Source organism: Sapajus apella, unplaced genomic scaffold, assembly GCF_009761245.1.
Source record: "Sapajus apella isolate SASKATOON/1434 unplaced genomic scaffold, GSC_monkey_1.0 scaffold22, whole genome shotgun sequence".
NCBI lineage: Eukaryota > Metazoa > Chordata > Mammalia > Primates > Cebidae > Sapajus > Sapajus apella.
The window spans coordinates 25291746-25319717 of NW_022436962.1; the positions used below are offsets into that span (position 1 = coordinate 25291746).

Genomic DNA, 27972 nt, shown 5'->3' on the forward strand with positions numbered 1-27972 from the left:
ATGGTGAAACCCTGTCCCTACAAAAATACAAAAATTAGCCAGGCATGATGGCAGGTGCCTGTAATCCCAGCTACTTGGGAGTCTGAGGTGGGAGAATCACTTGAACCTGGGAGGCGGAGGTTACAGTGAACCAAGATTGGGCCATTGCACTCCAGCCTGGGTGACAGAGCAAGACTCTGTTTGTTTTATTTTTTTTTAAAAAAAGCGAAATTCTAAGTGATCTTTGAAATTCAGTTGCCAAAGAAGCTCAGATGCTGATAACACTGAAGCCTGCCTCAAGGGAGTTATCCTCTCTTGAAGTGAAATTACTACATAAATATTAATTAGTAAACTCTCCTATTAAAAAATTGTGATAAAATATACAAATAGGCTAGGTACAGTGGCTCATGACTATAATCCCAGCACTTTGGGAGGCTGAAGCAGGCAGATCACTTGAGGTCAGGAGTTTGAGACCAGCCAGGGCAACCTGAGGACACCCGTTTTTACAAAAAAATACAAAAAGTTAGCCAGGCATGGTGGTTTGCGCCTGTAGTCCCAGCTACTCAGAAGGCTGTGGTGGGAGGATCTCTTAAGCCCAGGAAGCAGAGTTTGTACATAGCTGAAATATACCACTGTACTCCAGCCTGGGTGCCAGAGCCAGACCCTGTCTCAAAATAAAGTAAAATATATATATATATATATATATATATATAGAGAGAGAGAGAGAGAGAGAGAGAGAGGGGCAGGGAGGGAGAGAGAGCACTCATATATATAATATGTATAACAGAGTTATATGTTATATTATAACATAGGTTTATATGTTACATAACAGGTTTATATGAGATATAGTTTTAACATGTTGATATGCTTTAAATGTGATGTTTATATGTGTTTATACATTGTATATATAACATGTTTATATGTGTTGCATATATAACATATATGTTGCCTTTTAACCATTTTTAAGAGTACAGTTCATTGGCATTATGTACATTCACATTGTTGTATAACCATCACCACCATCCATTTCCAGACGTTTTTCTCTTGTAAAACTGAAATTCTATACCCATTAGACATTAACTCCCCATTTTCCCCTACCCCTAGGCCCTAGCAACTATCATTCTGCTTTCTGTCTAAATGGGTTTGACTGCTCTAAGTACCTTGTATCAGTAGAATCCTACAGTATTTGTCCTTTTGTGACTGGCTTATTTCATTTAGTATAATGTCTTCCAGGTTCATTCATGTTGTAGTATGTATTAGAATCTCCTTTTTTAAGGCTGAATAATATTCCATTGTATGTATATATTATATTTTGTTTATCCAATTCCCTTTTCATTTTTGCAAAAATAAAAGAAAAAAATAAAGGGAAAGAGGTATGCAAGTGAATATGTCATATTAAGAAAATGAATTTCTACTTTTCTGTAAGTAATAGGGCTTTTGCAAATAACTAAAAATTTTACTTTGAAAAGATTCATTCTCTGTTATTAAATTGGTATTATTAAGCAAAGTTCTAATATATTTTAAGTATATATGCATATAAATACAACTTCTTCAGCAAAGCCTTTCCTGATTCCCCGTTTGCACCTTGGCTGGAACTTATTGCTTCCCTTGTTGAATTCACAAAACATTTCATTGGTACCCCTTTAAAAACCAAGTATTTTTTTTTTACCTGTCTTGTAGATACTTGTGTGCCTGTCTTATTTTCTGTATTAGGCTGTAAATTCCCTGAGGGCAAGATCCAAGTCTGCCATTTGTGTATTCCCAGAATGTCTTGCATTCTTACTATTTAATGCTAACTGTTGGATGAATTTGTTACTTCACAAGAAAAAAAAGTTGTATATTCTTTTTTTTTTTTTTTCAATTTCCAAACTTCAATCACTCTTCCCATTAAGTTGATAGTTGGTGCCACTGGAAAAGTTATGACTTAATAACATTTTGAAATGCCTATCTTTAAGGGACAAGAGGAATAAGAGTTATTAAGGGAAACCGAAAGGAATAAACCAAAGGGGAAAGGATTTTGGAAGAAAGAGGTAGCTAACAGTGTTAAATACTGCTCAGGTCAAGGAAGATAAAAGCCAAGAATAGTTAGTTGACTTGGGCAATTCAGAAGAGTCATGAGAGCAAAAGCCAGACTGTAAGGGGTTGAAGATCCAGTGGTTGTTGAGGAAAGGGAAGCCTCTGGTATGGGGCACTGACTTACACCATCTGAAACACGGTTTTCTGCTCAGAGGGAAGAGAAAAAAGAAGACAGCAAAGAACAAGGGAAACAAGTATTTGTAAGCTAAGAGGAAAATTTATTATATGGGGGTATGTTATTGTAATATAAATAACCCACTTAAAATTGGCCCCCATTTTAATGTCACTTGAGCATAAGTTGGCTCTTTCAGATACTTTATTTGTTTTAACAGTTATTTCTGATCTGTTTCCAGAATAAATCCAATAATAAAGTGACTGAAAATCTCTGACTGTATTTGAGGGACTTCCATTGAGTACCAGTGAAAACTCCAGCATGGCAGTAACACCTGGACCAGGGTACCAGGCAGCATGCCTGCTAACTCAGATCCACAGTCCACCCACAAATGGATTTCATTGTCTCTGTTACTTCTGTTTCTTCTTCTATAAGAGGAGAATGAGCCCTTCAGATCTGTCTCCTATTTGAGACTTAACCTATTGAGAAAATGATGTGAACTTTCATACAGCGATGCCCTGCAAAGAGCAGGCCGTAACCTCAGCAGCTAGTACGGCAGGAGGGCCTCCAGGAAAACTGTCACCTCGTCTTTCACTGGAAAATGAATACCTGCTGTAAGCCAGGTGTTACAGAAATGGGCTGCATTTACCATTATATTGTAGTGTCTAAAGATTTTCAATATTAGAGCAGGTGGACAAAAGACAAGGATTTGATATGCAGAAGAATACAGTATAGTTAAAAGAATGATTCCTTTGAAAATTCTTCTGCACATGTGGTTCACTTTTCAAAGAGAATAATATACAGGATATATATATATATATATATAGCATCATCAAATATATATATATGTTTGTGAGATTTATAGGCCATTTTTAATTTCCTTTACTTCTCCAATTTTCCTACTTTATTAGATTTTTATCTTGATATTACAACCATTGTCTGGATTTCACATTGCACATGCAAGTCTGTTTCCCATGTGGTACCCTCAGCTATACTATATATATACTTCAGATAGATAGCAGGAGGAGTGGAATTAGCCTCAGCAATTTTGTGGTGTTTGGGAGAAACGCTTGTTTGAGTGACACTTACTCAGAATGATCGGGCTTTCCCCCATGGCGTTTGATATACTCAGATGGTGATCCCATTTCTTAAGTGTGAACAGTTATCTCTAGGAAGGGTTAGCATGTGAAACATCTGCTGTGTAAGGAAGTAGAATTGTAATATAGTAAGGTTAAACGTGTTTGGAAGAAATGTGCTGAAATCACTAATGCCATAAAATTTCCATATGTAGTCAGTGTACGTATATGGTGTGTAGCAGTACCGTAAAATCAAAACCAAATGTTTTCAAAGGAAAGAAAAGCAATTATTGAATAGGGTTTTGAAGGTCGCTATACATGTGTGTGCAGATTTTTCAAGAACACAAAATAAAAAGTCATTATATGGGTAAATTAAACCACAGTATGTATACTAAGTAATTTGGGGCCTACTGCCCTCTCTTGATAACATGTTAGTGAGTAAAAATGCATAACTTCTGATTCATTTGAGAGAAAATGGATCCGTTTAAAATAAAATGTAATGAATAACCACGTAAGCCCGGGGCCATTTTCATTTCACAGGGCTGATATTTTAATGGTCTAAAGTGTAAAGGACTCTTTTTAAGTCTGAAGCAATGAATGTAGTCTCAAATGTGCTGTTGAAACAGAGGACTTTATTGCTTCAAAACTAGTTACTTTCATCTTAGTTTGCATTTGGTGGAAGAGGAAATAAAGTGAGGAGAATATTATTGCACAGGGTGTGTTCTAGACGTGTGAAAGCTTCTAGCCACTTGGTGTTTACATCTGAACAATCACAATCAACTTATTGTCATTTATGTGTCTTTATTATATTCAGAATTATTCTAAAAGGTTATTCTGCCTTATCTAGCATCATTTTTCCTGAATGAGTTTTTAAATCCAAATGTAGTGAATAATGTTCAAACGTGGAAGCTGTATGATTTTGCATAGAGAAATTAACTACTAGTAGGGCTGGGAATTTTTAATTGTAAGTGTTAGGAAGCAGACATTTATGGCAAGTGTAGTTATTCCTAATGTTTCTAGTTACTCTTGTGTCTAAAGAAAGAAATGACAACACAGAGATTTAAAGGCCTGACTCCAGAGCCAGACTATCTAGGTTCCTAGTTTTGTGACATCGAATAAGTTCTATAACTTGTCTATGCCTCAGTTTCATCTCAAAGGGTGGTTGTGAGAATTGAACAAGATGATAATTTATGTAAAGCACAAGAGAAACTGGTACTCTGAATAAGGGCATCCTTATTTGTATGTGTGTATGTATTTATTTCTTTTTATAATCTTTTTCTTTCTTTCTTTTCTTTCTTTCTTTCCTTCTTTCTTTCTCTCTCTCTCTTTCTTCTTTCTTTCTTTCTTTCTTTTCTTTTCTTTTCTTTTCTTTTCTTTTCTTTTCTTTCTTTCTTTCTTTCTTTTTCTTTTTTTTTTAGACAGAATGTTGCTCACCCAGGAATGCAGTGATGTGATCTCTGCTCACTATAACCTCCACCTCCTGGGTTCAGGTAATTCTTCTGCCTCAGCCTCCCAAGTAGCTGAGACTACAGGCATGTGCCGCCACGCCCAGCTAATTTTTGTATTTTTGTAGAGACTGAGTTTCACCATGTTGGCCAGGCTGGTATTGAACTCCTGACCTCAGGTGATCCGGCTACCTCAGCCTCCCAAAGTGTTGGGATTATGGGTGTGAGCCACCCAGTCTGGACCTATAAGATTACTTTAAAAGAGCAGCAGTGAAAAATGCCTGTCCACATGCTCCCTTAAAGCATAATTATGCTGTATTTTAATACCTTATTAGAATTATAATTTGAAGCAAATATCCCCCCAAAGCCAGATCTATACAGTTAAGACAGCAGATTATAAAAATTGGCAATCTATTCTTAGAGACATATAGTAGCTTTTATTCAGACTGATATTTAGAGCCACCAGAATTATTTGTAACTACTAGCATGATTTTGAAGAAATAACTCAGAAATATATGAGTAAGAATCCTATTTCAGATGAGCCAGAAATGGCCATTGCAGCAGCCAAATGAGGTAACATTGTTGAGAATTTGAGAGTAGTGGTCCACAAGTTAAGTATTTTGTCTTGCTTTTCTTCTTTTAATAAAGAGTCAAGATACCAGAAGTTTGCAGGATGCATTTTGAATTTCAGAGAAAGTTTAGTTTAGTCAGCTTCTGTTGGGCACTCAGTTCATGTTAAGACGTGGAAGTGTCGGCCAAGTGCAGCGGCTCACGCCTGGAATCCCAGCACTTTAGGAGGCCGGGGTGAGCGGATCACAAGGTCAGGAGTTCGAGACCAGCCTGGTCAACATGGTGAAATCCCCTCCCTACTAAAAATACAAAAATTAGCCGGGTGTGGTGGTGGGTGCCTGTAATCACAGCTACTCAGGAAGCTGAGGCAGGGGAATCACTTGAACCTGGGAGGCCAAGGTTACAGAGAGCCAAGATCGTGCCGTTGCATTCCAGCCTGGGCAATAGAGCAAGACTCTGTCTCAAAAAAAAAAAAAAAAATACTTGGAAGGGTTCAAAATAATAACATGTGATCCAGGACCTTATGGAAGGGACACAGGAACAGGTCTTTCAATGTGAGGTAACAAATGAGGGTGTGGGAAGTGCATCTGGAAGAAAGGGCCCAATGGTAGGATTTGGTAACAGAGACAGTTCTCCACATGTGGAAGGAAATAAAGCCAGATTGTAGTAGCTGGAGAATACAAGCACCGGGTGTTTGTTTATTTGGTCAATAGATAGCTATTGATCACCTTCTAAAAGGTTCTAAAAGATAGTACACTAAATGAATCAGACAAGAATTTCTGCCCTCATGGAGCTCACATATCTAGTGGATAGATTCACTGCAGTCTTAGCTGGAAGGAAAGTTACAGGTTTATGGGAAGTGTTTGGTTTGGCTATTTTAAGGTTTGCACTACACGAACCTGTTTATAGACTGAGTTCTTTAAGAACTGTGAGCGTGAAGGGGTGGAGAAAGGGAGTAACTAGAGAAACAAAAGCTCTGGAAGAGACTGCAAAGAGAATGGATCTTCTGGTAAAATTTTTTCTCCACTAATGAAGTGTATATTTTATATCTACTTCACAGGCATAGATGTAGATGTCAAATGTTACTTGTCATATATGAACGTTATTCTGACTCTCAGTAGCCTGGGGCATACAGTGCTGCATACTTTATCACAGAAATGAGGAGACAATGATCTTGTAACTTTCTACTACAATTACATACAAATACTTATAATCCCATTAGATATTTTATGGATAAATACCTGTATTTGGTCTAAAATATGAAGATTTAACTAATTGCTCTCTTAGGTAGCTAAAATGTTTCTGCAAAGGGCCTTCCTTGTGACTTTTCTGTGTTCTGTAGTTACGCAGCCCTGATAGCCGACTGGCCGGTGGGGGTCCTGGGCATGTGCACGATGTTTATCGTGGTCTGTGCCTTGGTTGGAATATTAGTCCCAGAGCTTCCTGACTTCTCTGATCCATTGCTGGTAAGTAGCATTTATGTTTTCTTTAGCCTAAAATCATCTCCAAAAATTATGTATTTTAATACATGTTGCATTATGTTATTTAGTAACCCATTTCTTTAAAAACCTCAAGCTTTTTCAGTAAGCAGACAACAATTCTCTTTCTGAAAAGTAAAGACATGACTTTATCTGTATTATCAGGTTCTTCAAAGGTCAAGGAACTTGCTTAACCTCAAAAATCTGGAAGGTTTCCTTCTTGGTCCCCATGTTTAAGCTAAAAAGCAATAAGTTGGAGAATTTGCCTTCTATAAAAATATTCTCATAATGTCTTTAACACTATCTCCGTTTTCTGCCAGAGAAGTTAAAGGAATTTCAGTATTACTAACAGATAGCAAAGTCTGTTTTTAAGTGAATGTTTCTCTGGATTGGAATAATGAAAAAAAATATGATCCAGGATAATGATACACTCTTTGTAAAAATACTAACAATGCATAACGTGATTTAATTTGATCATAATTTTCATAAGATAAAAATAAGTATTTACTAAATGCTTAGGCATAAGTTAGAAAGATAAACTTCTGATACATTTTTTCCTCTTTCCTTAGACATGTAACATACCTAAGAATCAAACTGTTTTGCCACAGCAAATAGGTGATCATTATCATGTCAAGGCATCTTGTTTTAATGCAATCACCTCTGGAGGAATTATGAGGAACAGCTGTATTTTCTGTTGAAAGCTATACATCACTTTGACATTGCTTTCCCAAGCTTTTATTGTAACTATACTTAGTCTGAAATGAAATACACTGATGAGAGCTTGTAATTTTGCCTTAGGGTTTTGAACCAAGAGGAACAGCAATAGGCCAGAGATTGGTCACATGGAATAATATGGTGAATAATACAGGATACAAAGCAACATTAGCAAATTATCCCTTTAAATATGCCGATGAACAAGCCAAAAGGTAATGGATCATTTATTTTTATATAACTTTTAGACAAAACATTGCTTAATGAATTCCTCTTCAAATACTGCCTGAACAAAAAGTTTAAATGTAAAATGTATGGCTCAGAAATCTTTGCCACTGAGTTTAACTTTTCATTGTGTTTTAAGGTTTTGTGTAGTAGGATGAAAAGGTAAGATTTTCTTTTTTTTTTTTTTTAAGTGAGAAAATTAATGTTGGTTGCTTTAATCCTTTCAACTTAATATCAAGGAATAAGTAGGTCATAGCTTTGAGGAAGTTCTGTTTTCAGTATGCTTATCAGCCTTGAAATGGCTTGAATTTTATCGAAGATCAAATTGTTGTTCCATTTCAGCCATCGGGATGATAGATGGTCAGATGATCATTATGAAAGAGAGAAAAGAGAAGTTGACTGGAACTTCCACAAAGACAGCTTTTTCTGCGACGTTCCAAGTGAGTGGCATCGTAGATGAACAAACCCCTCAGTGGTTTCCTAGCATTTGCAATTGAACATGATCATAGTCTAGACTGATAGTCACGTGTGGCTAGTCACACGGCTTCACTGTTGCTGTTGAACATAAAGAAATTTTAGCTAGTTAACTTTTACTTCCCTAGTTTTGTCAATTACTGGTCTGAATTTATTTATTATATTATTAAAATTAATGAAAAAAGTAATGATGGAGTTTTCTCATTTTAAGGAAGATATAAATATAATGAAATTCTCGACCTTGCTCAGCATTTCAAGTCTTTTTAAAAATTCCTTGTACTATTTATTTCTAGATCAAATACAGGTACATATTTTTGGACTAAACCTTGAAATAATCTGTTGAATTATTTAAAAATTATTTAAAGTTCTGATTCATTCAAAAATGAATCAGAAAATGATTTTAAGTTCTGATTCATTCAAAAAGCATATACTATATTAAGAGCCTTCTGTATGCTGCTTTATCACTAGGCAATAGAGATAGAGAGGTAAAAAAAAAAAGTCCAGAGGTTCAAAGTTTGAATGCCTCAGGGGCCTGGCGTATAATACAAGTGAATAAAGCTGGCTAGGTGTGACAAGAGAAGTGACGGTGATTGTGGAGCACTAAGGAACATCTGCTACATATAAAGAAGTTGGCTGCTACCTAGCTGCAGCAAAAGGGGGTCTTCTAGAAATGAGGGCCCAAATGTTGCAAGAACTTGCCAGAGGTCAGAAATCCATATTATACTGTGGAATCATCAGATCTCTAAATATTGGCAACAAATTCACTACCCAAAATTTGCTGTAACATCAAGTCAGCATGATTACTCTGCAGCTGCCAGGGAAGAAGGAAGGCACAGCCTAGAAGAAATGAATAGAAGTATGTAAGCCGTTGATTAGCTATAGTGATTAGGATTGAGGAATTGTGGATATCATAATTTTTAATTAAGTGACTATTAACATGAAAGTTCTTTTGATTTCAGCTTTTGCTGTTGTTGTTGAAAATCCTTCTTAAATGTATGTTTTCCTGTTTTATTAAAACACCTAATCGAACACTAGATGACCTGATTGGATCATTGATGTTTCTGGAGTTTACCAAGTCTCAGGCTCTTCATTTTGATCACTTACTCTGTATATGAATAGATAGTAGAATATTAGGCAGAATCTTATGCTGATCCCCAAAAGCGATACATGTTTCGTTTTTTGTCTCTTCTCTTAAAAAAAAAAAAATTAGGAAGTTATACTCTGGTTACTTGCATGTTCTGGCTGGTTTATTTCTCTCAATCAAAGTGATACTATATATTATTGCTTAACCAACATCTGTTAGTTATGATCTTAACCAGGAAAAACATTACCAAATTCATGAAGTATAGTCTTGTTTACATTGCAATAGTCCACACTAAACATTGTCTGGTAAGTATATTCCGCCATGACTAAAGCCATTACCAGCTGTATGTAAATGAAATGTTTCTGTTTCCACCAGGCGGAGTTTGCTCTCCAGAATCAGTCAACATAAGATAATAGCCAAAACTTCATGATCATAAATAAAACCTTTTGTAATAAAGCTTTATTCATAAATTTACCAGCTGATTTGTTAGCACAATTAGGCATTTTAATTAACATAAAATCAATCTTTGTTTTATGTGGTTCATATTTTTTAATATGTGATTCATATTTTGTTCTGAGGGTGCAGAAACAATATTGTTGGGCATCTATTATTATCTCATTTAATTCTCACAAGTATTTGAGATAGATATTGCTGTCTCCATTTTACAAATGAGGAACCACGGCTCAAAGAAGTTGTTAGCTGCCTAAGGTCACATAGCTAGTAAATGACAGGACCTGGTTAGACTCTAAACTGACATTAAAAACTATGCATGCTCTTTCTGGTATAACATAAAACCTCCCTTATTCAGAAACATATTTTGTGTTAATCTGATTTTCAAAATATTTTTTCTAGACTCTAGTATACCAGAGAGACTATGTACTCAACCAGAATATGGCCAGCATTCTGTACCTAGTTGACTGTTTTTAGTGCTTTTAAATTCGTCACCCACCATCTCTCCTCTCAAGTTAACTGCCAGGGAGAACATCCCTATAATCCATTCTTGGTATTCCTAGTGCATCTTTTTTTATTATGGTGATGTGTTGTGAAATTAAGAGGGGTATATTCAATTAGTTTCCTGTTGTAAATTCTTATGGATTTACCTTCCTAATTATAGTCTGACCAAAAATAGATTTGCCATATAATTCATACAATTTTAACTTGTAGTGAGTAGACAAAGGCTTTGCGCTAAGACAATATTATGGCATTGCTTATTTCTTTCTTTCTTTAACATTTTCTCCTGGAATTTGTCAAAGGAAAGAATTTCCTGCTGCTAATGAACCGTCCATGTGGTTTCCCAGTTTGAATTATTTCTGAATCCTAAGTCATATGAAATAAATACATAAACCTTCTTCTTCCCTTTTTTTCATATCACCAGGTGACCGATATTCCAGAGTGGTATTTACTTCATCTGGAGGGGAGACATTATGGAATTTACCTGCAATTAAATCAATGTGCAATGTAGATAATTCCAGGGTATGTACAATAAAACTAAAATCTCCTTAGCACAAATAAGGTTGTATTATTGAAACTCCTTTGTCTGATCAGATGAAGTACTTAAGAGGCTTACCTACTGAGGAGGAAACTCCAGCAGGCCAGCTTTGCATTCTCTCAGATCCCAGGATCAAAGTGTCCATGTTTCCTTCCCCAACTTTAAAACATACCATCTTCCTTTTTCTTCCCAATTCATGGTCTCTGGCTGTTGATAGTGTTTTGTGTTATTTCACAGAATATTTCTTTTCAGTATAGTATTTAGGACGGTTTTTATTCTTTTGTTGTATTGTTGATTTCCTAACCCAGTTTCATTGTTCCCTATTTCCCACCCTGAGGCAGTTGTCAGCATCTTAATCATGCAGTTAAATGCCTGCCTCTCTGGCAATTCAGTGGGTCACTTGGGCCGGTGACCTCAAAGGGAAATTTAGGGAGCAGGCTGGGAAATGGGACATCAAAGAGCATAAATACAGTATCTGTGTAACTGGCGAGAGTAATCCAGTCCAGATTGCCCGAATGCCAAACATCTTGCTGCTTTGGGAGACACCGGGATGCAAGCAGACAGGCGCCCTGTCTCGCAGTCTTCCCTAGAGCCAAAAACATGTCAGCACCAGAAGATGTAGTGAGCTTCTGGGTTTGGAAGAGCTGTCAATTTTATATGTTCAGGGTTGATTTCTCTAAATAGCAACTGCTATCTGATGTCACTAATGAACTTGTCCGAGCATAGCAACCGGCATAAAAGGAACTCTGTGTTCTCAGCATAACACTAAAATGTAAAATAACTGGTTAGTTAAAAATCGAATCTTGGGCCCTGTTGAGAGCTAGCCTGACAACCTGATGCAGTCACCTGTTCTATCAACAGGGAAATTTCTTAATGAAATAAGTGGTAGAAAGGAAAGAAGAGATTGCCCAAACCAACAGTCTCATTGTACTAACATGAGTACCTTCTAAGAACTAAGTATCTTAACCAAGTAACCTAGTTAGATGGCCCCAGATCGCCTAGATGTACCCCATCCTTCATTCTAAGAGGCTGTTTGCACATTTTGAAAATGACTTTCCAGTCGATTAAGGTATCAGGATTTTCTGTCAGTCCGTCTTCCTTTCTTTCTTTTTTTTTTTTTTTTCTCAGAAATGATAAATTGTTTTTATTGCATTTTAGGTTTTGGGGTACATGTGAAGAACATGCAAGATTGTTGCATAGGTACACATGTGGCAATGTGATTTGCTGCCTTCCTCCCCATCACCTATATCTGGCATTTCCCCCCATGCTATCTCTCCTCAACTCCCCACACCCCTCTGTCCCTCTCCTATTTCCCCCCAACAGACCCCAGTGTGTGATGCTTCCCTCCCTGTGTCCATGTGTTCTCATTGTTCAACACCCACCTGTGAGTGAGAACATGCGGTGTTTGATTTTCTGCTCTTGTGTCAGTTTGCTGAGAATGATGGTTTCCAGGTTTATCCATGTCCCTACAAAGGACACGAACTCATCGTTTTTTGCCACCTTCCTTTCACATAGACCAAAGCCACAGGCAATCTATCAACAGAACAAAGTTTCTTAATTGGTGATCAATTTTTTTTGGTCCTATTTTCTCTTCTACAGCTATCAGTTCCTTATTTGAAGGCTGTGCACCTATTTCTCCTTGTCATGCATTAGTATACTTCTTATACAGAAAGTTAACTCTAAAGTTGTAAATGTGTAGTGATATTTACCATGTGCAAGACTTTATGCTAGGTACTTGTACATCACTCACAATGGATCTGTGACCCTAGAATTTATAATGCAGTTTCACAGATGATAAATTAAGCTTAGAGAAGCTAAGCCAGCCTGGTTACAGACCTTGGATGAGTGCAGTTCCTTAACTTCTGTTCCTTCTTGTCTTCATTCTTTTACCTTTGGTTGATCTTCAGACCTTCCCTTTCCTGAAGACTCTGAGTGATTGAATTCACTCAGTTAATTAATAGCTGATATTTAGTGAGTATTTACCGTGTGCCAGGAAGTGTTCTTTTTTTTTTTTTTAATTGCATTTTAGGTTTGGGGGTACGTGTGAAGAACATGCAAGATTGTTGCATAGGTATACATGTGGCAGTGTGATTTGCTGCCTTCCTCCCCCTCACCTATATCTGGCATTTCTCCCCATGCCATCCCCCTGCAACTCACCACCCCCCGCTGTCCCTCCTCTGTTTCCCCCCAACAGACCCCAGTGTGTGATCCTCCCCTCCCTGTGTCCATGTGTTCTCGTTGTTCAACACCTGCCTATGAGTAAGAAAATATGGTGTTTGATTTTCTGCTCCAGTGTCAGTTTGCTGAGAATTATTACTTCCAGGTTCATCCATGTCCCTACAAAGGACACAAACTCATTGTTTTTGATGGTTGCGTAATATTCCATGGTGTATATGTGCCACATTTTCCCTGTCCAGTCTATCATCGATGGGCATTTGGGCTGTTTCCAGATCTTTGCTATTGTAAGCTGTGCCGCAATGAACATTCGTGTGCATGTGTCCTTATAGTAGAGCGATTTATAATCCTTTGGATATAGGAAGTGTTCTAAATACTTTAATAGGTTATTTAATTTAATCCTCATGACAGTGTTAATGAATTAAACACTAAATAGCCAATTTTCTAGTTGAGGAGAGGTCACATTTGTGGTCGGGGCACATCCAGGATTGGAACCCAGCCAAGTTGAACTCCGGAGTCTGCCTTCATCAACCTGCTTCCAGTGAGGAAGATACCTCCTCCATTTTTTTTTTCCTGTATATGCCATTTCCCACACAAATGAAGCTTAAAAAGTCATTGTGGTTGGAATAGTACCCTTTTTTTCTTAAAGAGCTAGCAGTTTATTCCATGAGTACATGTTAGACTCTGAGATTCAAAAGCTAGTAAGCAATGCTATGCCATGATAGCTTTCATAAATAAAAGTAGTCTATCCTTTCATCTCTCTCTCTCTGTATGTATGTATATTTGTAAACTACCTCAGCATGATGATTTAGATAGATAGATAGATGATAAAAATCATCATGTTGAGGTAGTTTACAAAAAAGCATATGCAAAGGATAAGATACATAAGTTGAATGAATCACATGAAGGGAAAACAATTGGAGGAAAATAATAAAGTTAAGGATGAGATTTAGTATGTAATGATACACACCCACAATCTCGTACATTTGCTAACGGGAGCCACAAACTTATCTCTAACCTCCCAGCTGCCGGAGCAAAAAGGATTTCACAATCAGTAACAAAAGTCATAGAAAGAAGGTAACAAATCTGTTTTTTAGAAACCCAGCTTTTCCTCCTGCTGAGGCGGGAGGAGACAGTTCCCCCACAGTCTTCATAAAAGAAGTGTGGATCCGGGTATGGTGGTTCACTCCTGTAATCCCAGCACTTTGGGAGGCCGAGGCGGCAGATCACTCAAGGTCAGGAGTTCAAGACCAGGCTGGCCAACATGGTGAAACCCCATCTCTACTAAAGATACAAAAATTAGCCAGACATGATGGCATGTGCCTGTAATCCCAGCTACTCAAGAGGCTGAGGCAGGAGAATCTCTTGAACCCGGGAAGCAGAGTTTGCAGTGAGCTGAGATCATGGACCATTGCACTCCAACCTGGGTGTTGCAGTGAGACTCTATCTCAAAAAAAGAAAAAGTGTGATGTTGTATACAAAATTCTTAACAGCATGCTTAGAAGAGATGCAATATAAACGTTCAGCTGATTTGCAAAACATAGGTAGGCTGTAGCAAGAAAACATTATAGCAACATCATTTCTATAAGAGATCAAAGCAATGAAGTCTAAGTACGTGGCTTTCTAGTGGTTTAGCTTGCTGCATGTGCACAGTTTAGACTATCTAAAGGAATAGATGTGCTCTGCTTGTCTAAGTCTGTCTTTCTACCAAGCTGATGATAAGGATCGGGCAGCTGTGAGTTTAAGTTTGTAATCCCTGGCAAGATCAGTACAACCACATGTTTTTAGCAGGTATTTTCTGAGTCATTAACTGAGAGCATTATCTCTATACTTTGGCAGTTAATTAGGAAGAGAATAGTACTGTGGTCCTCTTGTCAGAATTTGAGAAACAGACTCGAGACACATGTCAAAATGAATGGTTGGTATGGCCAGTTATAGATCCATACCAACAAATGAATAAATAGGTGATCAAAGCCCCAAAAGTCTACCTCAAAGAGTATGGTTATTATTTTCACCTGTTAAATACTATTTTTACCAATTATAAACACCTTTGTATTCTAGTCTCAAACTCTGCTATGAACCTGGAATAATAAATCTTTCTTATAGAAATAATATGTTCATCTGATAAGTAATAACTGTTGGTTAACATTTCAGCTTTCAGATTATTGCCGTACCTTTTTTTGAGTCTCCCAGTTCAAGACACTGTTAGGGTTTTTAGTTGCTACAGTAGTTCGAGCAGACTTGTCCTAAGACTACTTGGCAGATGTTCCTCTCCCCCAACCCCCAAATCCTGCTTGTTGTACTGAAGTACTTGATTATTAACAACTATGAAGTTAAATGGGGCATAACCAAGTGATAGAGAGCAGACGACCTTAATTGTTGGTGGGCTGACTCAAGAAAATATCTGGTAATTAGTATAATATCTCAGTGAGACCAGATGTTTCAATTGTCGCCTGCCTGTGTTTACGGCACATTTAGTTCAGACTCCAGATTTTGTTTAAATTACATGCCATTTATACTCACAATTCAGACAGCATTGGTTTCCAAAAGTGATAGCTTCTGTTTCTGATCCTGTTGTCTGCCTCCTAACAGAAATTCTTGTTTTCTTACACACTTTCCAAAGGAGCTTCAGTTGATTCACCTACTCTTGTTCATTACCTCTTTCTGCCCTTTGACATCCTAAGGGACACAATGGTGTCATTAGTAACCAGAAATGAGTCTCTCTAATCTTGACTCTGCTGGAAACCGTTTACTTGTTTCATAGTCTATGTACATTGTAGAAGTTGGAGCTCTGAGGACTCAGCTTATAAAGGGATTTGAAATTTGTTGTCAGAGACTCTATTTACTAGGGTGACTTTTGTGGACAGCTGGAAAACCCCCGAAGCTTAGAAGATCCAGGAAACATATTTTCCCATTCTTGTTTAAAAGAGGAGTACAGAGCCCTTGCTTTTTCTTTTCTCTCTAGGCTCCCCTTAAACATTTAATACATACGGAGTTTTGTTATGTGGGGAAGGAGAGTCCAGCAGTCAATTGAACCTGGTATTAAGAGCTTAATTTTTCTCCCTTTTATTCTTTTCTCAGCTTCTTAAAATATCTCCAACTCAGCCAATAGTTTTAAAAGTTAAGATACCATTTAAAACTCTCTGCTGGCTTCTTCTTTTTCTCTCTTCTCTTCCTTTACCTTCTATTTTAAGTCAACTCCACCCCTGCCACTATCTAACTAGGGAAGTGTACAAAGACATTTTATAACCACAAAAATACAATGATTCCCTTAAGCATCCATTTTGTGAACAACTAGAATTAGAAGGCTATATTCCTCATGAGAGTTATAAGAAGCTGCTTCCACTAACTCCATTTTTATTTTTATAAACTTCAAAGATTTTGAAATTATTCCTGCAAATCCTTCTTCCAAAAATATGGCAAAGTATCTGTGTTCTGTATGAAGACATACCTGCTTTCCAGTCTCTTTAAGCCCCATAATGTAATACATGCTTTTGTGTTTCTGTATCTCAGTCACATGTGACTAAGTTAGTGCCATTGCCACATCACACTTAAAGACTTGGGTACTTTCTCTGTAGGTCACCATAAGCCCTTACATATAATACCATACTTCTCACTTTGAATTGCAGTTATTTGTTCTTGTGTCTGATTTCCCTGCCACACTGTGAACAATTTGAGAGGAAGAACAACTGTGCCTTATTCATCTTGCGTAGATGCTCAGTAAAATTTTTTTGAATGGATGAATAGACCAAGAACATATGACTTTACTCTCGAAAAGTATAGATAATTCCTTGAACTCCATTCCTTTAAATTCAGGGTACTGGCATCCAACTCAGGGTAGAGAAAACCAGTCATGATGTCTTTTCTCTGTCCTTTCTTCTTAGCCTGTATGAGTTCTCGAAACTGGTTTCCCAATGGTTGAACATCAATCAGTACCACCTTTGAATTGGAGGATTGGTTCCCCAGTGACTTACTAGCACTGGTTTTTAATAGCAGCCATCAAAACAGTATGTAGTCTGTGTTTATATTGTCTAACTTCTTTTATTTTGAGATGGAGTTTCGCTCTTGTTGCCCAGGCTGGAGTGCAACGGCACAATCTCAGCTCATTGCAACCTCCACCTCCCAGGTTCAAGCAATTCTCCTGCCTCAGCCTCCCGAGTAGCTGGGATTACAGGCATGTGCCGCCACGCCCAGCTAATTTTGTATTTTCAGCAGAGACAGGGTTTCTCTGTGTTGGTCAGGCTGGTCTCGAACTCCCGACCCCAGGTGATCCTCTCACCTTGGCCTCCCAAAGTGTTGAGAATACAGGTGTGAGTCACCATGCCCGGCCTATAATGTCTAACTTCTTAATCTTTGGTCAACTATACACATTTAATAATGTGCTATTATTTGAAAAGGTTATTCAAGGACAGAATTCTGTGCTTTCTCTCCCAGTTTTAGTTGGCAATTCCATGTCCTTTATCTTTGTCATTTGGTTATTTCAGCAACTACAGGTATTTTCCTTCTAGCTGATAATGAATTTCACAATGGATACAGTTCATTTTCTTCCATCTGAAAACTGTCAGACATTGGGGTTGCATTACCTTTCATTCATTTCATCAAGCTGACTAGTGGTTTGTATGTTACTTCTTTGTAGGGTGAAACTGGTAATCTGCCATGAAAACCAGTGAGGTGCCATTCCAGGGTTTCCTGTTATTAGGTGGCTCGGTTTTCCCTAAGTTAGAATATGTGAGTGTTTTTACCTGGAAACTGTCAAGTATGAATTATCCGGTTTATGGAATGTTTACGATTGCTCCTCAAAAATGAGCTTTAAAATGAAGCCTTTGTTAAAGTAAATATTATTTTAGTACATTTGAACAATAACTTTTGGGTTCATTTTTCTATACCCTCAATAGAGTATCTTTAGAAAACCAAACAACTCTTTATTATGGAAACTCTCCAGCATATACAAAAGTAAAGAAATAGTATAATGAACTGTTGAAGTAGGTCACCCAGCTTCCACAGTTCTTAACACGTGGCCCGTCCTGTTTCATCTACATCCTACCCCCACAAGATTAGTCCCAGGAAAGTCTCTTGACAAACAAAGTTCAGGGAGCATAGGTAACTTGGTTCTTGGGCAAGTCCAAGTTCTAAAGAAGTGATTCATGCCAGCTTCTCCTCTCCTTTGAGAAGACATTTCAATGCATGATTGATAAAGCCTAGTTTAATCAAGGTAAAGAGTGTTTTTAATCCTACTAGAAAAAAAATATATTCACTCCCTCTTTGAACTTTGGAGTTTCTTCCCTGGAGCAGCCTTTGGTAAATAGAGATGAGAGAAACTGATAGGGGTCATCTTTAGTTCTGGTACTCCTAAAGAGAAGTCTCTGGCAAGGCTCAGGAGAAGAGGAATATTTCTTATCCTCACCTTGGAGAAGAGGGGCTACTTGTCTAATATACAGGGTGGAATGGTATAGACTTCATCATAATCTAGCAAACCAGTGATGGAACAATTTTTCAGTTTTTTATAACACCAGCCGTAAGATGGAAAGCCTTCCCTAGGAATAGTATTTTAAATAAAATACTGTCTACACTAAATCCAGAATTATCATACTTGCTAATATGCAGTAGGCCCTCATTTACCAAAAGAGAAAGTTCTCAAAAGAAGGATTTTTATCAAATTGACAAACTGTATGGAAGAAATAATTAAATTCTTAAGCATTTATTTTATTTTATATACCAATTTTTAAAAATCAGATATAGCCGGGCGCGGTGGCTCAAGCCTGTAATCCCAGCACTTTGGGAGGCTGAGGCGGGTGGATCACGAGGTCAAGAGATCGAGACCATCCTGGTCAACATGGTGAAACCCCGTCTCTACTAAAGCTACAAAAAATTAGCTGGGCATGGTGGTGCGTGCCTGTAGTCCCAGCTACTCAGGAGGCTGAGGCAGGAGAATTGCCTGAACCCAGGAGGCGGAGGTTGCGGTGAGCCGAGATCGCGCCATTGCACTCCAGCCTGGGTAACAAGAGCGAGACTCCGTCTAAAAAAAAAAAAAAAAAAAAATCAGATATAAATCATACTTTAATGTAGAAACATTTCCCTCTTCTACTTATACTTCAGGAAACAATTTTATTCCAAACTTTTATGCTTCTTGAGATCAGCACTTTTGATATTACTGGGGTCACTTTTTGATTCACCAAACAGTTTTTGTCTTAGTCTGTTTGGGCTTCTATGACAAAATACCTCAGACTAGGTAATTTATAAACAATGAAAATGTATTTCTTATAGTTCTAGAGGCCGGGAAGTTCAAGATCAAGAAATAAGCAGATTCGGTCTAGTGAGGACCTGTTCCTCATAGATGGGACATTCTGTGTCATCTGGCCTCTTATAAAAGCACTAATCCCATTCATGAGGGCTCCTCCCTTGTGATTTAGTCATCTCCAAAAAGCCACACATCCTAACACTAACACTGGAAATTAGGTTTCAACTTGAATTTGGGAGGAGCACAAACATTCAGACCAAAGCAGTTCTCTAGGGAATATCATCTTTGCTTCTAACTGTGTTGATTGAAATATAGTATTTTAGTCACCAACAATTTCATGCTGATAGCCAGAATTTTAGGCAAAACCACAAATTTGTTTCATATATCAATTGTATGGTTGTTTTCTTAATCCTTCACATGTATATACTTAAGCTTCACAACCTATCCACTTTACTGCTTTTTAAAGTGACTTTGAAAAGAGTTGTTGACTAAAGTAGGTGTTAATTTGATCTCCTTTGAAACTAGCTTTGGTTGAAGTTGTTTCATACTTGCATGTTATCCCCACACAGTAGTTTTTAATCAGAAGAAAGTAACCTAAAGGGTATCCTGTAACATGAGACCATTTGGGGGAAGTATCTCACCCTGCATTCAAACTGATTCCTAATTTAAGAGGATACTTGTTTAGCTTTTGTAACTTTCCCTGTCCCTCAAGGTCACCTCAGTTCAGACCTTTCCAGTTTGGACTATGGTGAACCGATTTAAGTTGAAATCCTTCTGCTTGTCTCCATCTCTACAGATCAGATCGCATCCCCAGTTTGGCGATCTTTGCCAGAGGACCACTGCTGCCTCCTGCTGCCCCAGCTGGACGCTGGGGAACTACATCGCCATTCTGAACAACAGATCGTCCTGTCAGAAAATAGTCGAGCGAGACGTTTCTCATACCTTGAAGCTGCTTCGGACTTGTGCCAAACACTACCAAAATGGCACTCTGGGACCAGACTGCTGGGACATGGCAGCCAGAAGAAAGGACCAGCTCAAGTGCACCAATGTGCCCCGCAAATGTACCAAGTACAATGCCGTGTACCAGATCCTCCATTACTTGGTGGACAAAGACTTTATAACCCCAAAGACGGCTGACTATGCCACACCAGCTTTAAAATACAGCATGCTCTTCTCTCCCACAGAGAAAGGGGAGAGCATGATGAACATTTACTTGGACAACTTTGAAAACTGGAACTCTTCTGACGGCGTGACCACCATCACCGGGATTGAGTTTGGTATCAAACACAGTTTGTTTCAGGATTATCTTCTAATGGATACTGTGTATCCTGCCATAGCCATTGTGATTGTCCTTTTAGTCATGTGTGTCTACACCAAGTCCATGTTTATCACGCTGATGACAATGTTTGCAATAATCAGTTCTTTGATTGTTTCCTATTTTCTCTATCGTGTAGTATTTCACTTCGAATTCTTTCCTTTTATGAACCTCACTGCCCTCATTATTTTGGTTGGAATTGGAGCGGATGATGCTTTTGTCCTGTGCGATGTTTGGAACTACACCAAATTTGATAAGCCTCATGCGGAAACCTCAGAAACAGTAAGCATCACCTTGCAGCACGCTGCCCTCTCCATGTTTGTCACCAGTTTTACCACTGCTGCTGCCTTTTACGCTAACTATGTTAGCAACATTACCGCAATCAGATGCTTTGGGGTGTATGCGGGGACAGCTATATTGGTGAATTATGTTTTGATGGTCACGTGGCTTCCAGCAGTTGTTGTGCTGCATGAACGATATCTTCTTAATATATTCACTTGCTTCAGAAAGCCCCAGCAGCAAGTATATGGCAACAAAAGCTGCTGGACCGTGGCTTGCCAGAAGTGCCACAAAGTACTCTTTGCCATTTCAGAAGCATCTCGAATTTTTTTTGAAAAGGTGTTGCCATGCATTGTCATTAAGTTTCGCTACCTTTGGCTGTTTGGGTTCCTTGCCTTAACTGTAGGTGGGGCCTACATTGTATGTATAAATCCAAAGATGAAACTGCCCTCACTGGAGTTATCCGAGTTCCAGGTATTCAGGTCGTCTCATCCTTTTGAGCGTTACGATGCTGAATACAAAAAACTTTTCATGTTTGAACGTGTCCACCATGGCGAGGAGCTCCACATGCCCATCACAGTCATCTGGGGCGTGTCCCCAGAAGACAACGGCAATCCACTAAATCCCAAGAACAAAGGGAAGCTGACGTTAGACAGCAGCTTTAACATCGCCAGCCCCGCTTCCCAGGCCTGGATTTTGCACTTCTGTCAAAAACTGAGAAACCAAACATTCTTTTACCAGACTGATGAACAGGACTTCACCAGCTGCTTCATTGAGACATTCAAACAGTGGATGGAGAACCAGGACTGTGATGAGCCTGCCCTGTACCCATGCTGCAGCCACTGGAGCTTCCCCTATAAGCAAGAGATTTTTGAACTGTGCATCAAGAGAGCTATCATGGAGCTGGAAAGGAGTACAGGGTACCATTTGTATAAGAAAACCCCAGGGCCAAGGTTTGATATCAATGATACTATCAGGGCAGTGGTGTTAGAGTTCCAGAGTACCTACCTCTTCACACTGGCTTATGAAAAGATGCATCAGTTTTATAAAGAGGTGGACTCATGGATATCCAATGAGCTGAGTTCAGCCCCTGAAGGCCTCAGCAATGGTTGGTTTGTCAGCAATCTGGAGTTTTATGACCTCCAGGATAGCCTCTCCGATGGCACCCTCATTGCCATGGGGCTGTCAGTTGCTGTTGCATTTAGCGTGATGCTGCTGACAACTTGGAACATCATCATAAGCCTTTATGCCATCATTTCGATTGCTGGAACGATCTTTGTCACTGTCGGTTCTCTTGTCCTGCTGGGTTGGGAGCTAAACGTGTTGGAATCTGTCACTATTTCAGTTGCCGTTGGCTTGTCTGTAGACTTCGCCGTCCATTATGGGGTTGCCTACCGCCTGGCTCCCGATCCCGACCGAGAAGGCAAGGTGATCTTCTCTCTGAGCCGCATGGGCTCTGCCATTGCCATGGCTGCCCTGACCACCTTCGTGGCTGGGGCCATGATGATGCCCTCCACCGTTCTAGCTTACACCCAGCTAGGCACTTTCATGATGCTCATCATGTGCATCAGCTGGGCCTTTGCCACCTTCTTCTTCCAGTGCATGTGTCGGTGCCTCGGACCGCAGGGTACCTGTGGTCAAATTCCTTTACCTAGAAAACTACAGTGCAGTGCCTTTTCCCATGCCTTGTCTACAAGTCCTAGTGACAAGGGACAGAGCAAAACACATACCATGAATGCTTATCATTTAGATCCCAGGGGCCCAAAATCAGAATTGGAGCATGAGTTTTATGAATTAGAACCTCTGGCTTCCCACAGCTCCACTGCCTCTGAGAAGACCACTTATGAAGAAACCCACATCTGCTCTGAATTTTTCAACAGCCAAGCAAAGAATTTAGGGATGCCTGTGCACGCAGCTTACAACAGTGAACTCAGCAAAAGCACCAAAAATGACCCTGGCTCTGCCTTGCTGCAGCCCTCTCTTGAACAGCACACCATGTGTCACTTCTTCTCTCTGAATCAGAGATGTAGCTGCCCAAATGCCTACAAATGCTTGAAATATGGCCCACACTCTTGGCAGCAGATGGGAGACTGCTTGTGCCACCAGTGTGCTCCTACCGCTAGCAGCTTTGTCCAGCTCCAGAATGGTGTGGCACCTCTGAAGGTCACACACCAAGCCGCCGAGGGCTTTGTGCACCCCCTCACGCACATCCACCCCTGTCCCTGCCTGCAGGGCAGAGTAAAGCCAGCTGGGATGCAGAATTCTCTGCCTACGAATATTTTCCTCCACCCAGCGCAGCAAATTCAGGCCCAAGAAAAAATTGGCAAGACCAATGTACACAGTTTTCAGAGCATAGAAGAGCATCTTCCAAAGATGGCAGTGCCATCGTCATTTGTCTGCGGAAGCACTGGATCATTACTCAAAACATGTTGCGACCCCGAGAATAAACAAAGGGAACACTGTGAAAATAGAGATGTGGAAAATAGGGAGAGCGGTGGAGAGACAGAAAACAAGCCAGGAGGGAAAGTGGAGCTGAGCTTGTTGCAGACGGATGCAAGTGTGAACTCAGAACATTTAAATCAGAATGAACCAAAAGTCATATTTAATCCTTTAATGGGGGAGGCTGGTTGTAGGTCCTGCCCAAACAATTCACAAAGTTGTGGCAGAATTGTGAGAATGAAGTGCAATTCTGTGGACTGTCAAATGCCAAACATTGAAGCCAATGTGCCCGCTGTATTAACACACTCAGAACTTTCTGGTGAAAGTTTGTTAATAAAAACACTATAATAAATACAGCATTCAGTTCAGAACCAGTGCCTCAATTATTCTTTTTAAATGGAAGTAAAAGCCAGAGGCTTAGAAAAGAAGCCCAAAAATACAGCAACAAGCGTGTTTCACGCTAACCGTTATATAATATTTTTATATTTTGTAGGAACAAACGAACTTGCAAATCTGCTGAGTGCATTAGGTTGTCAGATTGGATGATGATTGGATTTTATATTTTCAAAAAGTATTGTTGTTTTTTACGTTTATGCCCAGCTTGAAAAATACTTGTCTCTCTTTCTACCCTCCCACTGCTGCAGAGATTTAAAGTTTGAATTACCTAGACATTTCAGTTCTCCCTGGCCACCGTATTCACCTGATGTACTCATTCTAGAGTATTTGGTGGGCAGTAATCAGGACTTTTGATTGCTCAGCATGAATACTAGGAATTGCTCTAATTTTAATAGAGCCACTTCAGTTGGGATTCAAGAACTAAAAAACATTAAAATTTACATTTTTGGTGAAGCCTCATGTAAAAAATCAATTGCCAAGCACCTTAACGCATCCCATGTGCCTGCTTCAGTAGACTTCACATGAAGCCAAGAGCACACTTACATCCACATCAGTGCTTTTCCACTTTAGCCGAAATGTACAGTTGTTCAGTTATTAGAGCTGCTAACTCAGGAGCCACGAGCATCATCTGTATCAGGCCACAATTATGTTAGAGGCACAGAAGGAAAGGCATGAATGAAGAGATGTGATCATGCAAAATAGTGCTATTCTTTACAAGATACATTGCATGGTGACAAAGATAGATCCAGGTCACGTGAGCATTCAGAGCAAGGAAACGTATGAAGTTTTACTTCCAACTCTGCCCCTAAGGGGCCATGTTTAGAAGGCTTCTTTCTCCTTTGTTAAAGAGTGTCTCAAGACACGTGAGGATTATTTTCTTATGCAGCTAACACCTGGAAATGCTAAGCCTTCAGGCAGCATCTTAAATGACACTTGGGTATCTCATGTTAGATCAGTCTACAGTAATTGAGCCTTTGGATCATGCTTTCTGGATAATGCTTCAGATGGCGGTCCTCATCACAGGGTGTCATCTGATCCTTTGTGCATTCCAGCCCCGTCCTGGAAGTATTCCTCTGCATTCCGCTTCCCTCTGGAATTCTACCTCCAATTTGGTCCTCCGAAGGAAACAGTGGAAATATTTGTAAATACAATGTTCCCTCCAAAAGTTATACTTGTTATTTTCTAAGAATAGTTTTCCAAATGAGATCTGCATATTATTCTAGGGCCTGAAGAAAAGCTGTCAGAAGCAGGAAGGGAGCTTATGGGTCATTGACTTCAGCACACATCCACTAAACCTCATTCTTCTTAAGTAACTTTCCAGCTTTTGCTTCAGTGACCAGTAAGTAGCTTCCTACACGTCTACGTTGGTTGAACCAGAATCTGTTGTCCTGTAGTTTTTCTGCCAGTTTGTCCTCATTCTGTTCTCTCAAGTGAAAACAAACATCTCTAATCTTTCTGCCACATGGTATCCTTCAGATACTTGAAAACAGTAATCATGTCCTCCCACTAACATTTGCAGTTCACAGAATTGTTCTTCTCGTGAACACAGATGGAGCTTCTATGCCCTGTGCAGTTGCAGTACCCAAACAGACTCTGATTACATCGCAAGGAGGAGGACCAGCCGCAGGAGTCTGCATGGCACTCCCACTAGTTCACATAGAGATGGAAGTAACTTTTGCTCAAGTATTACAGCTAACTCTGAGGCAGCGTACAGGGAACTAACCCTCACACATGTTATGTTTCTCACATGTTTGTTGCTAAGCTGCCTCTTCAAACCAGTTAATTTTTTTACCACTGACATTCAGGAGCTTGTGTCCATTCCCATCGCACTTAATTCTGTTAGATAAATAAAGGGACATATGGAGGAGAAGGAACAGTTGAAAACAGGACTCACAATACCCAACACTAGAGTCTTTGTTTTCCCTCTGAAATGTGTAACCATAAAGTTACGTGAAAATTTAGTGGCCCAAAAGCACTTTTTTGTTGGGCACACACACAGATTGAATTTAAAGGCAATGAAAAAAAATGCCGATTTCTTTACGGATGATCTAACCTGAAGACTTTCAGGTAAGCTAAGTGTCGTATGAGATGAAAATGAAGATTAGAGGGAGGAGGGGGAGCATCCTATGTCTCCTTCCTGGGTTCCATCAGGGAGGCATGGCTACTGTGCACAGCGCCTGCTCTGGCTCCAGGGACCTGGAGGGGCCTTCCCCCTCCCCCAGCCCCCACCTCTGATTACCCTGAAACTTGAATGCAGCAGTGAACCCTTTTCACATTTATTTCATCTCCAGATTTGGGACTTTGAATTGACTATGTTTTTCGCAAATGGATTTCCTTTTTAAAAAATTATTTATTTGCTAGGGCTAGAAAGTTTTAAATTTTTCTTTTTTTATTTTTAGCTCATTACTGGGCAGCAAAGGGTCACTATTTCTAGTACCGTTTCACAAAAAATTTCATCCAGTCTTCTAGGTAATTTGCAAAGCAGATACTTAGGGAAAAGAGCTCTTTCCTGTCTGTGAAATACTTGTAACTTGGAAACTATTTGATTATGGAAAGAATTCACAGACTGTCTGTTACTACAGCAGAGCACATCTTTGAGGTTTGAGTCCAAGTTATCAAATTTGTTCCTGACTTCCCCCTTCAAGGTTACTTTTTAAATCCCTATTTTATTGAAAAGTGGAATAGGCCAAGAGCAAGACATTTTTCACAGAGACAAGCTGTTTTTGAAATAACTACACAGCTTCATGTGTGTATTCATTTCTTGTGTATAATTGCTGTAAAATGCACATCCGTCTAGAACAGCATTCTTTAAAGGTATGCTAAGCTGCTATTAAATGTTATTGTAGTAATCTATGCCCCAGCTTCAATCATTCTAAATTTTTAAACTTTTGCATGGGGTGATGTGAAGAGTAGTTTACAAATGTGATCTTACAGGAGATTAGGAAATGTTCCCACTTCTCATTGTCTCACATAGAAACCATCTTTCTGCCAGCAGTTAGGATAGTTTCTGAATGAAATATCAGGAAACAGTGTCTTTGAAAACAGCTGCATCTTTTCACTTTAATTAGGAGAGTCATTTTAGATGGGAAAAAAAATTAAACCTGTGTTTTAAGAAAATCCAGACTCAACTGGGATTTTTTCGTAAGGTTCAAACATAACCACAAAAATAGAAATTTGTTGAAATCACAAGGGGATTATTTTTTATGCAGAAGAAGCTATCACATCCAGATATCCTGTACGCCATAGCGGATCATTCTGAAATGTTTGCTGGCATTTAGTTTATCTCCAATTATTGTTACATTAACCTACAACTTTTTTTGTTAGACATTGTCATTATGTTTGGTTTTGTACACTGAGGTTTCATATCTTTGCATTAAATATAAAGCAAAAATATAAGTAATGAATATTCAAGGTTGACGAGTGGAATCTTGTGCCCTTTTCTTAACAATTTTTTAATTGCCATTATTTTGGATTTGTGTGTGTGTGTGTGTGTGTGTGTGTAAAGAAAAGATGTCACTTCTTGTTAGCTTTGTAAACCAGAGGGTGCTCACACAAAAACAAGTAACCAGGATCAACAACAGTTTCCACCAGATCCTCTAAACCATCAGTTAGAACATGAAGTTGACAACAGCAGTGCCAACTAGGACACAGTTCACTAACTCAGTGGAGCCTGATGGGCATTTGCTGCACATAAGTATGCTTTCCTGAGATTCTGGGGACATGAGTGCCGTTTTAAGTTTTAGGGAGGGGGACATGCAATAAAGCAATAATGGTCTGTATTCAGAAGTCAATTCAAGAAGGAGCTCTTTCTAGCTTGCCTGTTCTTATGGTTTTAGATAGCCTTGAGAACCACATAGTTTTTATTTCGAGTAAGAAGATATATCAGTGGCCCAAATTATTAAGCGTAATGCTGTAGAAAACAGGTTCCCTTCTTAAGGGATTTAAGCCAACATTTGAATACCAGTCAACACCTCTGCTGCTCTCACTTGTCCCCTAAAATGACTACACCTCTTTACTTACTTTGTGCTGCCTTTAATGACTGTGACATTCACAACCCTGTGACGATCACTGTGAAATAGTTCAGTTCCATGTTCTTAACTGGAATAGCTAAACTTCAACATTTACCCTTTCAAATCTTTTTTTAATATATAACTTTCTGTAATGTAATCTACATCTTCCTAAAAAATTAAGGGCAGATTATTTTTAGCAAGAAATATTTTTATTTGGCACAGTGGCTCACACCTGTAATCCCAGCAATTTGGGAGGCCGAGGCAGGCAGATGGATTACTTGAGGTCAGATGTTTGAGACCAGCCTGGCCAACATGGTGAAACGCTGTCTCTACTAAAAATATAAAAATTAGCCGGGCATGATGGTGGTTGCCTGTAATCCCAGTACTCAGGAGGCTCAGGC

General features: G+C 39.1%; 1 protein-coding gene across 4 annotated transcripts in view; it reads left to right on the plus strand.

Moving 5' to 3' along the window:
* Window positions 1–26641, plus strand: part of DISP1 (dispatched RND transporter family member 1) — a 166296-nt gene extending 139655 nt beyond the window's left edge. For 2 of the 4 annotated variants that reach the window (XM_032289343.1, XM_032289344.1), the window contains 6 exons: window positions 2409–2662; window positions 6601–6724; window positions 7535–7662; window positions 8015–8112; window positions 10606–10703; window positions 19929–26641. In XM_032289343.1, coding sequence (XP_032145234.1) covers window positions 2658–2662; window positions 6601–6724; window positions 7535–7662; window positions 8015–8112; window positions 10606–10703; window positions 19929–23513 — 4038 coding nt within the window. In that variant the 5' untranslated portion in view covers window positions 2409–2657 and the 3' untranslated portion in view covers window positions 23514–26641. The remainder of the gene's footprint in view (window positions 1–2408; window positions 2663–6600; window positions 6725–7534; window positions 7663–8014; window positions 8113–10605; window positions 10704–19928) is intronic. The other 2 variants (XM_032289342.1, XM_032289341.1) reach the window with 1 other exon arrangement.
* The last annotated feature ends 1331 nt before the right edge of the window (window positions 26642–27972 follow it).